The sequence below is a fragment of the Oncorhynchus tshawytscha genome, linkage group LG12, assembly GCF_018296145.1.
Source record: "Oncorhynchus tshawytscha isolate Ot180627B linkage group LG12, Otsh_v2.0, whole genome shotgun sequence".
Taxonomy (NCBI): Eukaryota; Metazoa; Chordata; class Actinopteri; order Salmoniformes; family Salmonidae; genus Oncorhynchus; species Oncorhynchus tshawytscha.
In genome coordinates this window covers 27,448,534-27,462,392 of record NC_056440.1, presented here as the reverse complement: position 1 = coordinate 27,462,392, position 13,859 = coordinate 27,448,534, and the positions used below count along the sequence as shown (strand labels likewise).

At 41.8% G+C, this 13,859-nt stretch overlaps 1 protein-coding gene across 5 annotated transcripts in view; it reads right to left on the bottom strand.

The window, feature by feature from the left end:
* Positions 1-13,859, bottom strand: part of LOC112248515 (AP-1 complex subunit beta-1) — a 41,161-nt gene that overhangs the window by 11,669 nt on the left and 15,633 nt on the right. For 3 of the 5 annotated variants that reach the window (XM_024417611.2, XM_024417612.2, XM_024417610.2), the window contains exons 14-22: positions 13,502-13,712; positions 13,271-13,291; positions 12,890-13,042; positions 12,249-12,278; positions 12,004-12,138; positions 11,665-11,810; positions 11,403-11,532; positions 7,177-7,261; positions 6,473-6,559 (exon numbers count right to left, since the gene is read on the bottom strand). In XM_024417611.2, the coding sequence (XP_024273379.1) occupies positions 6,473-6,559; positions 7,177-7,261; positions 11,403-11,532; positions 11,665-11,810; positions 12,004-12,138; positions 12,249-12,278; positions 12,890-13,042; positions 13,271-13,291; positions 13,502-13,712 (998 nt within the window). The remainder of the gene's footprint in view (positions 1-6,472; positions 6,560-7,176; positions 7,262-11,402; positions 11,533-11,664; positions 11,811-12,003; positions 12,139-12,248; positions 12,279-12,889; positions 13,043-13,270; positions 13,292-13,501; positions 13,713-13,859) is intronic. The other 2 variants (XM_024417613.2, XM_024417615.2) reach the window with 2 other exon arrangements.

Sequence of the window (13,859 nt, the reverse complement as noted above, 5' to 3'; positions counted from 1 at the left end):
TATTGGGTGTAGATTGATGAGGAAAAAGCTTATTTCTCTCAAATGTTGTACACAAATTACATCCCTGTTAGTGAGCATTTCTCCTTTGCCAAGATAATCCATCCACCTGACAGGTCTGGCATATCAAGAAGCTGATTAAACAGCATGATCATTAAACAGGTGAACCTTCTTCTGGGGGCAGTTTTGTCACACAGCACAATGCCACAGATGTCTCAAGTTGAGGGAGTGTGCAATTCTCATGCTGACTGCAGGAATGTCCACCAGAGCGGTTGCCAGATAATTTAATGTTAATTTCTCTACCATAAGCCACCTGTAAAATCATTTGGCAGTACGTCCAACCGTGTGGGAGAGCGGTTTGCTATTATCAACGTTGTGAGGGTTTCTTTATTTTCACTATTTTCTATGGTATAAAATAATAATGAAGACATCAAAACTATGGACATATCACATGTAGTAACCAAAAGTGTTAAACACTTATTTATATTTGAGGTTCTTTAAAAAGCCACCCTTTGCCTTGACAGCCTTGCACACTCTTGGCATTCTCTCAAAGAGCTACACCTGGAATGCTTTTCCAACAGTCTTGAAAGAGTTCCCACATATGCAGAGCCCTTGTTGGCTGCTTTTCATTCACTGTGGTCCAACTCATCCCAAACCATCTCAATTGGTTTGAGGTCAGGGATTGTGGCGCCAGGTCATCTGACGTAGCACTCCATCACTCTCCTTTGTCAAATAGCCCTTACACAGCCTGGAGGTGTGTTTTGGGTCATTGTCCTGTTGAAAAACAAATGATAGTCCCACTAAGCGCAAACCAGATGGGATGCCGTATTGCTGCAGAATGCTGTGGTAGCCATGCTGGTTAAGTGTGTCTAGAATTCTAAATAAATCCCAGACAGTGTCACCAGCAAAACACCCCGACACCATCACACCTCCTCCATGCTTTACTGTGAGAAAAACACATGCAGAGATAATCCGTTCACCTACACCGCATCTCACAAAGACACGGCAGTTGGAACCAAAAATCTCAAATTTGGACTCCACCAAAATTCAAATTTCCACCGGTCTAATGTCCATTTCTCGTGTTTCTTGGCCCAAGCAAGTCTCTTCTTCTTATTGGTGTCCTTTTTAGTAGTGGTTTATTTGCAGCAATTCAACCATGAAGGCCTGATGCACAGTCTCCTCAGAACAGTTGATGTTGAGATGTGTCTGTTACTTGAACTCTGAAGCATTTATTTGGGCTGCAATTTCTGAGGCTGGTAACTCTAATGAACTTATCCTCTGCAGCAGAGGTAGCTCTGGGTCTTCCTTTCCTGTGGCGGTCCTCATGAGAGCCAGTTTCATCATAGCGCTTGAAGAAACTTTCAAAGTCCTTTACATTTTCCGGATTAACTGACCATGTCTTAAAGTAATGATGGACTGTCATTGCTTTTTGCTTATTCGAGCTGTTCTTGGCATAATATGGACTTGGTCTTTTACCAAATAGCCCGATCTCCTGTATACCCCCCTACTTTGTCGCAACACAACTGATTGGCTCAAACACTAAGAAATTCCACAAATTAACTTTTAACAAGGCACACATGTTAATTGAAATGCATCCCAGGTGACTACCTCATGAAGCTGGTTGAGAGAATGAAAGAGTGTGCAAAGTTGTAATCAAGGCAAAGGGTGGCTACTTGAAGAAACTGAAACACAATATATTTTGATTTGTTTAACACTTTTCTGGTTACTACATGATTCCATGCGAGTTATTTCATAGTTTCGATGGCATCATTATTATTCTATAATGTAGAAAATAGTAAAAATAAAGAAAAACCTTTTAACAAGTAGGTGTTCTAAAACGTTTGACCGGTAGTGTATATATGAACCAGTATGTACCTGGGAGAAAATGATTGAAAAAAATGTATATATATATTTTTTTCTCCAATCATTTTCTCCCAGGCAAACACTGGTTCATTGCCACATGTTCACTAAATAAAACATTGATAAGTAGCCCCTGGGTGTTGTTAGGCTTGTGTTACAGGTTGTCTACTATAAACTATCAAAATAAAGAAAGTCACACAATCCATGTACAGTCTCCCAGCAATTTAATGTGTATTTACCAACGTTTCTGCATCACTGTGCCTTCCTCAGGGTAATGTCATGAATACTTGAACCAGGTTATGTATGCACAGTGCAATTAGTGTAACCAATGACAGTAGTGAGGGGTGTGTCATAATGATTCAATTAAAATGAATGAGTGAAACTTTAAAAAAATGGTGTATAGCATATTAAATACATTATGCTATTGTTACCATATAGAAACAATGGAATATTGTACATCATATTAGCATCAACATACATTGTTGTTTCATTGAATTTAACAAAATAATTTCGTATTTCATTTTTGTTACATGCAATCCTTTGGTTCAACCTTAATATATAATGTACATCATCAACAGGTCGCAATATAGGAGATAGTTTGGTGAGATCTGACATTCCCCCTGAGCCCACTCAGACACTCTTGACACCTATCCCAAATGGGAACTACAAATGTGGCTCACGCACACAGTGCAATAGCACCATAAAAACATCTTTCTTCAGACACCCACATACAGGTCGAAAGATCCCTTTTAGGAGTATCATCTCATGCAAGACCAAGGGAGTAATCTACCTCATCACCTGTTCATGTAGAAAAGCCAACGTAGGACAAACGAAAAGACAATTAAAACAACGCATAGCTGAACACCGCAGCTCAATCAGGTGTAAGAACATTGACTATCCAGTAGCAGCTCACTTTGTTGAAGCTAACCATCCCATCTCCTCCCTCAAATACACAGGCATTGAGCATGTTGCTCTACCAAGGAGAGGTGGTAACATCGAGATCCTACTACCTCAAAAGGGAGGCTTACTGGATATCCTATCTAAAAACATTGACCCCTAGTGGTCTGAATATTGACTTTGATCTCAGACCCATCTTATAAACAAGTCTTGTAAATTGAAAAATTATTTTTACAGCTTATTAGCGTACACCTAATTTGTTCCCCCTGTTGATGTACATTATATATTAAGGTTGAACCAAAAGATTACATGTAACAAATGAAATACAAAATCGTGAAATTTAATGAAACAATAATGTAGGTTGATGCTAATATGATGGACAATATTCCATTATGTTTCTGTATGATAATAGCATAATATTTAATACGCCATATACTATTTTTTTAACAGTTTCACTAATTAATTTTAATTAACTTAATATGACACACCCCTCACTACTGTCATTGGTTACACTAATTGCACTGTGCATACATAACCTGGTTCAAGTATTCATGACATTAACCTGAGGAAGGCACAGTGATGCCGAAACGGTAAATACCCATTACATTTCTTGGAGACAATACATGGAGTGTGCGACATGATTTTGATGTTTATTTGCCGTCAGTCAGCACCTCCACACAAACTATTATTCTGGGCGTGCGCCAGCTCCTGTATTTAAAACAATCTACTATAACTGAGGGAATCAGAATGAAGCAATATGATGGCTATCTAATAGGCCTCTATGCAGAGGCCTGGACCTTCAGCTATTTTACTGTTCAACTTTAAAATGTGAAGGGGTTTGGGGACAGCATTGCAATCAGAACCATAATGGAACCAGGCGGTTGTCCATCATCTGCTCTGGGTCCTAGTGGAGCTTTTCCTTCTCAGTCCATAAACCATACTCTTTCAGTTCTTCGGCTAATACACACACGACCAACTGCCTCGTCAAACATTTCATTCCAAAATCACGGGCATTAATACGGAGTTGGTCCCCCTTTTGAGGATATAACAGCATCCACTTTTCTGGGAGCTTTCCACTAGATGTTGGAAAATTCAGCCACAAGAGCATTAGTGAGGTCGGGCACTGATGTTGAGCAATTAGGTCTGGCTCGCAGTCGGCGTTCCAATTCATCCCAAAAGGTGCTGGATGGGGTTGAGGTCAGGGCTCTGTGCAGGCCAGTCAAGTTCTTCCACACCGATCTTGACAAACCATTTCTCTATTGACCTCGCGTTTCTTTTCCACAGGGGCATTATCATGCTGAAATAGGAAAGGGCCTTCCCCAAACAGGTGCCACAAAGTTGGAAGCACAGAATAGTCTAGTATGTCATTGTATGCTGTAGCGTTAAGATCTCCCCTCGCTGGAACTAAGGGGCCTAGCCCGAACCACGAAAAACTGACTTGATGGAAAGGTGGCATCCCTGAGCTCTTCAGTAAGGCCATTCTACTGCCAATGTTTGTCTATGGAGATTGCATGGCTGTGTGCTCGATTTTATACACCTGTCAGCAACGGGTGTGGCTGAAACGGCCAAATCCACTCATTTCAAGGGGTGTCCACATACTTTTGTATATATAGTGTATAACAGGCATAGAAAGAATTCAGAGAAATGGAGCTTTCTGAAACACAAGTCTCTTTTCATGTCTGTGGCTTTATTCCTCTGCAGAGCACTGATAAAACTCTGCCATAGTCTAACTAAGCTCTTGCTTTTTCATTCAAAAGCTAAACTCTTAATTTTCAATTACAGTCACTCTGTTTAAACTACCTTGCATAGCAAAGATATAGTCCTTAATTAACTTGCCCTTGTCTCTCTGTCATACTACAGGAAGGTCTAAACCATCCATTTTCACTCTACAGGAAATTAAATCTATTCAGGAAAATATACTGTAAGCTGGCATTAGTCATTTAGCTCAGACCCAGCTGTTTTCATGCTTGTGTAAAATCTAATTATCACATGTAAATAAGGTCAGCAGGTTACCTAACAAAAAAAAGTGCATTGAGGAAGTATTCAGACCTCTAGATTTGTTCTACTTTTTGTTACGTTACAGCCTTATTCTAAAATGGATTGAAATGTTTTTTCCCCCTCAATCTACACACACACACACACACACACACACACACAATACCACATAATGACAAAGCAAAAAACAGGTGTAGAAATTGTAGAAAATTTATTACAAATAAAAAAACTGAAATATCACATTTACATAAGTATTCAGACTCTTTACTCAATACTTTGTTGAAGCACCTTTGGCAGCGATTAACCTAAGGTCTTCTTGGGTATGACGCTACAAGCTTGACACACCTGTATTTGGAGTTTGAGAGTTTGTCCCATTCTTCTTTGCGGATCTTCTCAAGTTCTGTCAGGTTGGATGGGGAGCGTTGCTGCACAGCTATTTTCAGGTCTCTCCAGAGATGTTCGATCAGGTTCAAGTGCGGGCTCTGGCTGGGCCACTCAAGGACATTCAGAGACATGGCTTGGCTGTGTGCTTAGGGTCGTTGTCCTGTTGGAAGGTGAACCTCCGCCCCAGTCTGAGGTCCTGAGCACTCTGGAGCAGATTTTCATCAAGGATCTCTCTGTACTTCGCTCCCTTCATCTTTCCCTCGATCCTGAAAAGTCTCCCATGTCCCTGCTGCTGAAAAATATCCCCAAAGCATGATGCTGCTGCCACCACCATGCTTCACCGTAGGGATGGTGCCAGGTTTCTTTCAGACGTGACGCTTGGCATTCAGGCCAAAGAGTTCAATCTTGGTTTCTTCAGACCAAAGAATCTTGTTTCTCATGACCCAAGTGTCTTTAGGTGCCTTTTGGCAGGATGAATACTGCAGAGATGGTTGTCCTTCTGGAAGGTTCTCCCATCTCCACAGAGGAACTCCGGAGCTCTGTCAGAGTGACCATCAGGTTCTTTGTCACCTCCCTGACCAAGACCCTTGCTCCGGTTGACCGGAAGGCCAGCTGTAGAAAGAGTCTTGATGGTTTCAAACTGCTTCCATTTAAGAATGATGGATGCCACTGTGTTCTTGGGGACCTTCAATACTGCAGACATTTTTTGGTACTCTTCTCCAGATCTGTGCCACGACACAATCCTGTCTCGGAGCTCCAAGGACAATTCCTTTGACCTCATGGCTTGGTTTTTACACTGACATGCACTGTCAACTGTGAGATCTTAAATAGACAGGTGTGCCTTCCCAAATCAAGTACAATCAATTGAATTTACCACAGGTGGACTCCAATCAAGTTGTAGAAACATCAAGGATGATCAATAGAAACAGGATGCACCGGAGCTCAATTTTGAGTCTCATAGCAAAGGGTCTGAATACTTATGTAGATAAGTTATTTCTGTTTTTCATTTTGAACAAATTTGCCAACATTTCTAAAAACATGTTTTCACCTTGTCATTATGAGGTATTGAGTGTAGATCGATGAGGGGAAAAAAGCTATTGAATACATTTTAGACCAGCGCTGTAACAAAACGTAGAAAAATTCAAGGGGCCTTAATATTTTCAAAATGCACTGTGTATCCATTAAATAGATAGACTGGAGCTCTGACCGGACATGGTTCTGTTTCCACAGCCCACATCCCAGGTTACATGTCAAGCTGTCTTAACACATATAGCATGTAGAGGTACACATTCTCCTCCTCTCCCCTCTCCTTTTATCCCTCCGTGTTTGTCTGTCTCACCTGAGTTGAGATGACAGTCTTTGATCTGGAACTGAGACTCGTTGTCATTAGGAATGTCTTTCCATGTGGCCAGGAACACCTGACGCTCTGGGGAGAGATACAAAGAGTTCAGGTGGTGGGAAAAATAGAGAAAGGGTGAAAGAAAGAAAAATACAAGGGAGACCGAGGACGAGAAAGCAAATGGAAATAAAAAACAAATGAAAGGTAAACAATTTGTTGCGGGGCTGAACAGTGCGGTCCCTGCTGCGCTTTTAGGATCCGGAACATTAGCTCCCAGCAGCGTTCCTACTGCTCCCCCATCTGCAGTCTCCACAGGGGGACAGACACCCCCACATTCCTCCAGAACCAATGAACCAGAGCAGGAAAAGAACAGGGCAAATTGGACCCAACGTCATAATTGTGTGATCTGAGAGCAAATGCATGACAAGATACTTGTGTGCACACAAACACAGCTTCTAGGAGAACCTTATCCTGGTTTGAGGCTATTGACAGGTGACACAATATGTTCATGTTTTTAAATGCATGTCAATTGTAAAGTCTTGTCTGTAATGTATTTTTTGATTTGTAATGTATTTTTTGATTTGTCGGTCCCCAGTAAGACTAGCTGTCGCCATTGGCGTCGGCCAATGGGGATCCTAATAAATCAAAACTCTAAAATCAACAGTGACGCACTGATTCACTGAGTAGTTTATTCAGACACTCACCCATCTTTCCATCTTCCACAAACAGCATGCTGATGGGGTATTGGCAGCTGAAGTAGAAGACGTCAATGTTGTTCTTCACAGCCACCTGTGAGAGTGATCATACAGAGGCGAGGGGGAGAGAGAGGAGGGAAAGGACGGAGAGATGAAGAGGGCAATCCATGACTCATTGTTTTCAAGTGGTCTGAAAGGACAGACACTGCAGGGCATGTGTGGGGTTATTGAACAAGAGGTTACTGTCCTGTGGAGACGACAACACACACACGATAGCATCCACTGCACTCTGTATTCTACTACACAAAGTGATCTCTCGATCCCTTTCTCTGTATTTGTGAGGCCCATTTGCTAAGGCAACATCTTTTATTCCTCCCTCAACGTTGATCCATTCTGTTCTTCCTCTGACAACTTGAGAATAAAGAAAGCATGCTATAAAAAATACAGCTATTCTGTATCCCTCGGTCGCCCTACGTCTCTCTCGGACCTTCCCACAACTGACTGGATAATAATGGAAACCGTTTTATTATCACTAAACTATTTGTTTTTATAGCCTACAGTACCATCATACAAGTCCTGGGCCTGTATGGATCAAATAGTTTAGCAGTGATGAGTAAAGCATTTCCATCAGCTGATACGAGAACGTGACTGTTGGCTAAATAACTGTCAGCAGGTACAGTACAGAGGCCACAGCTCATCCTCCTCCTGTAGGAATACAGCCGGCTGGGAGGAGCAGTGTTGGCGCCAAGGGAAACAGAGCAGAGCCGTGGTGTAGACTAATACCACAGAGTGGGGTGACCTCTAATGACTATCCCCCACCTCTCGCTCATTTCTCCTGGACTCTCATCTCCTCTCACCAGGTGCACAACGTTGCATTCTTCCACCCTCGTTCCAGCCTCTCGTCCCTCTAAGTCGTCGGACTGCTCTGATCCAAAAGAGGCCCAGTCTCAGTTATGGTTCTAAACTAAAAACTAGTTCCAGAGACTTTCTTAGGTCATATTTCATCCTTAGTTTCTGTAGCACAGGAATTTAAATAACCTGACATTATTTGAGCATGGTTTGAGGTGAAGCTATGACACAGCTAAGACTAGGGCTGGGCGATATGTCCAAAATATTATATCACAGTATTTAAAAAAAAGAAATGGACAGGAAGACTGTTTGACGGTATTTTTAGTTGTTGACTAACAAGTTGTACATTTGCTTTATGAGTAGTGAGTGATCCTAGGGTGCTTTATGAGTAGTGAGTGAACCTAGGGTGCTTTATGAGTAGTGAGTGATCCTAGGGTGGCAACACAGACTCTTTGAAATCACTTAGAATGTTTCTCCATTCTGATTGTTTTATACTGTTCAATTTAACCAAAATAAATTTCAGCACTTTTATGATTTCTGCATTTCCTGCACTCAATTGCAGTGGTGGAAAAAGTACCCAATTGTCATACTTGAGTAAAAGATACATTAATAGAAAATTACTCAAAAGTGAAAGTCACCCAGTAAAATACTACTAGAGTTAAAGTCTAAAGTATTTGGTTTTAAATATACTTAAGTAAATGTCACCATTTTATTTTTTTACAGATCGCCAGGGGCACACTCCAACAGTCAGACATAATTTACAAACAAAACATGTGTTTAGTGAGTCCTCCAGATCAGAGGCAGTAGATGACCAGGGATGTTCTCTTGACAAGTGCGTGAATTGGACCATTTTCCTGTCCTGCTAAGCATTCAAAATGTAATGAGTACTTTTGGGTGTTAGGGAAAATGTATGGAGTAAAAAGTACAGTATTTTATTTAGGAATGTAATAATCTAGGACTTATATTTAACCAAATGTTGCAATTGCGATTTGACTTGCGAATTGAGCAAAACTGTTGGAATCGTGGAAATGGAATGACTATTCTAATATATAGTTAGAATAGAATAGTGGGCACTTTGAATACAGTGTTGTTTGAGATGACAACGAATTAAAATGCCAGGGAGGATTTATTGTGACAGGGTAGGAACTAAAGTGTTGATACATGTTTCCTAGGGGACCCTATAAAAGCTTTGGCTACATTGCATGTTCTCTCTTAGCTACTTCATGTAGCTAACATATTCTTGCTTAGCATATTCCTCTTTGATTTAAAAGCTACTGTTGCAGAAACAACATGCCGATTCAGGTCTACACCATCACTGGTATTATCAGGCTGTATTAGCGAGCTACGTTTGTCTTACTCTGTACATTTATTAGCGGCTAACAATTAGCGTCACAAGATTTAGGGCAACTTGCCAAGAAAATAAATTAGCTGTTTGCTGATGTAAGAAACACAAACTAATAGTGTCATTATTGAACACTAGTGGTTTTATATTAAGAAGCAAAGTGAAAACAGTATTGTTGCATTGACCATGCAGACTGAACACAAGTGTCTCGTGGTTGAGTAACATCAAATGCGCGCCTTGAGTGACAGGGGGCGTGGCTAGGTCTGTGTGGAAAGTGGCACCGGGAGAAAGAGCTGAGAGATGACTCAAGTAACAAACTATACAAATTGACATTACACATGGCACATCACATTTAACAAACCTAAACATTCAAATACAGATATAGAAGGTAAAGTAAAAACCCAAACCGGTCCCTGCATCAATACAATACAGTATACTGCCCAGCCCTAGCTAAGACAATGTGAAGCGAATAACATCAACTGGGGGCTGTACTGTATAATTTAACAAGGCATACAGTTCCTTCAAAGTATTCATACACCTTGACTTATTCAACTTTTTTTTGTTACAGCATGAATTCAAAATGGATTCAATAGATTTCTCACCCATCTACAGAACACCCCATAATGACAAGTAAAAACATGTTTTTAGAAATGTTTGCTAATTTATTGAAAATTAAATACAGAAATGTAATTTACATAAGTAGAATGAGCTTTGGCAGCTGTAAGTCTTTCTGGGTAAGTCTCTAAGAGCGTTACAGACCTGGATTGTGCAATATTTGCACACCTTTTCAAATTCTTCAAGCTCTGTCAAGTTGGTTGTTGATCATTGCTAGACAACCATTTTCAAGTCGTGCCATTGATTTTCAAGACAATTTAAGTCCAAACAGTAACTAGGCCACTCCAGAACATTCAATGTCGTCTTGGTAAGCAACTCCAGTGTATATTTGGCCTTGTGTTTTTGGTTATTGTCCTGCTGAAAGGTGAATTGATCTCCCCATGTCTGTTGGAAAGCAGACAACCAGGTTTTCTAGGATTTTGCCTGTGCTTAACGCGATTACATTTAGTTTTATCCTAAAAATACTCCCTAGTCCTTGCCGATGAAAAGCAGTCATATAACATGATGCAGCCACCACCATGCATTAAAGATATTAAGAGTGGTACTACAAGTTAATTTCTTTGCCACATTTTTGCTGTTTTACTTTAGTGCATTATTGCAAACCGGATGCATGTTTTGAGAATATTTTTTATTCTGTACAGGCTCTCTTCTTTTCACTCTGTCATTTAGGTTAGTATTGTGGAGTAACTACAATTTTGTTGATCCTCCCTTAGTTCTCCTATCACAGGCATTGAACTCTATAACTGTTTTAAAAAGTCACCATTGGCCTCAGTGAAATCCCTGAGCGGTTTCCTTCCTCTACAGCAACTAAATTAGGAAGGACACCTGTATCTTGTAGGGACTGAGTGTATTAATACACCATTTAAAGTATTATTAATAACTTCACAATGCTCAAAATAATTTAGAATGTCTTTTTTTTGTACCAATAGATGGCCTTCTTTGTGAGACATTCGAAAACATCGCTGGTCTTTGTGGTTGAATTTCACTGCTCAACTGAGGGACCTTACAGATAAATGTATGTGTGGGGTACAGAGATGAGGTAGTCATTCAAAAATCATGTTAAACACTACTTTGCACACAGAGTCCATGCAACTTATGTGGCTTGCCATAACAAAAGGATGTAATTTGTATTGACTTTAATTCATTAATTTGTAAACATTACTAAAAACATAACTCCACTTTGACATTATGGGGTATTGCGTGTAGGCCAGTGACAAAATCTCAATGTACTCCATTTAAATTCAGGCTGTAACAACAAAATGTGGAAAAAGTCCAGGAGTGTGAATACTTTCTGAAGGAACTGTATGTCAAGGCCAAAGCTGACATCACATGTGGTAACAATATGTCAAGCTGACATTTAAAACAATTAACTCTTCACACAGCCTAGTTTTCTGAATCATCCTGTACAATAATGTTGTGGGAAGGTTACCTGCAGGTTGTTGAGAGGATCCATCTTCATGACTGGCCCGACAGTGCTGAGGGGGAGGCTGACTTCAATTGTCTGGTTTGGGCCGAGGGGGGTGAGGACCTGGAGAGGGCCGGCAGGGGCCAGTCCAAAACTAGAGAAAGATGAGACCGAGTCAGAACCAGAAACCACCCAAGAGGAAATCACATTCAGATCAGAGATTGATGGGTTCAATGACAGTCATTCAGAATGTGAGCTCACATCAGTCACAGTGTGGTCCTCTCACCTGTTCCTGTTGAACTGGATGGCAAAGTCAGTCATGACGCTCATGGCCTTGTTGGTGAGGATCAGCTCCATCTGGATGACTCCAGCACGCCGAGCGAAGGTCCCAGAAATCTCCAGACCTTTAGCCTTCATGGCCGGGAGCCACACCTGAAGAGACAGGACGCCATCAGAACGCCTCTACAGCACTGCAGCAGTATCATATAGCAGCTATATCCATCTAACTGCTTGTTGCAGAGGACAAGGCCATCATATAAATACAAAACACTTATTCTATTCTGCATACTAATCTGACACTGCAATAATATACTATCATACTAATACTGTACAGAGAGAGACTTACTATTTTGGGAGGAATATATGCTCCCATCGGCATGCCAACCCCACCCAGGTCAAACAGGTCTCCTAGGCCACCCCCCACTGGGGCGTTGAGCGAGGCTGGCATCACAGCAGGAGCCGCCCCAAAACCTGCCCCCATCTGTGGATGAGAGATCATGTTTAACATGTAAGACATGAGCATCCAAAAACTGCATTGAAATATCAACCTTCAAAATGTATACGTTTAAACAACCAGGCAAGTAGACTTACCGCAGGACTCCCACCAATATCTCCTCCAAGCTGAGGGGAGAGAGAGAGAGAGGTTCAGGTTTTACATTACTAGAATGTTACACCTTATTCCCAGCAGGTTGAGAGGGAGATGCTAGAGGAAGACTGAAGGAGGAGGGGGGGGGTGTGATGAGGGGTTGAGAGCAGAGACAATATAACAGTGTTCTATAACTGTGGATGAAAGGAGGGAGATTGAAGAGCGCAGAATGAGCATCATGTATTCAGGTTCATTCTGACATCCCTCTGAAACTAAACGCCAACTGTTTGCCAGCACAGTGGTCCGTTAAGTGGTTTCACAGAGAATTCAGTATTGAAATACATATTACTCCCAAACATTTCATGAAGAGAGCAGAGCAAAAGTCTAGAGTAGCATGTAAAAATCATCAAATTATAAAAATATAGCTAGCTAGAGTAAGTAAGGGCTTTTGGAACAACAAACAAAAAGAACAGGACCTACAAGAATTTAAGAGCCCTGAAAGAAACATTTTGAGACGAGAGGAAATCGACCGTGACACTGCTGCTAAAGATGGTGAGAGGTCACAGGTCACAGGGAAGCACAGGGTACCAGAGGGGGACTCTAATCTAGACTGTTTCGCAGCCTCTACTGATGCCCCTCAACCAACCTCTGCAGGGGGGCTGTGCTCAGTAGGGCTGTGGTCAGGAGGGCTGTCAGTGTGACTGTAGTCAGTGTAGGTGTAGTCAGTGTGGGTGTACACTGGCGACGGGGGCTGAGGTGACGGAGAGCGAGGAGTGTCCGTCCGCGGGGGAACGTGGGGCTGATGGCAGGATAATGTAGGGTTGTCAGATGTATTCATTGACATGTAACAATCAGGATGCATGAAGCACAGAGAAAGAATATTGAAGAGGTGAATACAGCACACAGTATGATACGTATAGTATATACTTGTAGACACAGAAATAAAAGTGAGCTACTACATCTAACTAATGATGATACAATGCGATGTGTGACTATAGAGCTACGCCCTCTCCCTCCATGTAGTTACCGGTTCAGACTCATCCCCCATCTGCAGGTGTGGCATCAAATAAACAGAGGAAAACACTCAGTCAAAAAAAGAAAAGAGAAGAATTTGGGGGGAAAAAAAGAGAGAGGGAGGGGTATAATAACCATAACCTCTGGCTACAATGACTGTTTGCAGAGACCATTTGACCCAGAAAGGGTTCACTGGTTGACCAGGAGTAGCAGCATAGGGGTCTACACTATGTGAAATACCTACCAGGCTGTCCAGACCTCCACCCAGGAGGTCCATGCCCCCCATCTGCATGCCGGTGGTGGGGGGTGGGGGGCCACTGGTGGTGGGGGGTGCCATGTCCAGGTTGAGAAGGTCCCCCAAGAGGTCTCCCTGGGAGGGGATGATAGAGGGCGCAGCCTCAGGAGCAGAGCCCCCAGCAGCAGTGCCCACGTCTGGGCTCTCCGTACTCTCTCCTCTGGGGGGTGGAGAGACAATGACAGAGGGAGTTAGATAGAACTAAGATTCACACAATAAAAAGGGGCATTTAAGAAGTTTTTTTAACTTGTTTAAATTCATAAATGCAGTGTTTTGTGCCAAAATACATATAGGCCTAGTCCAAGCC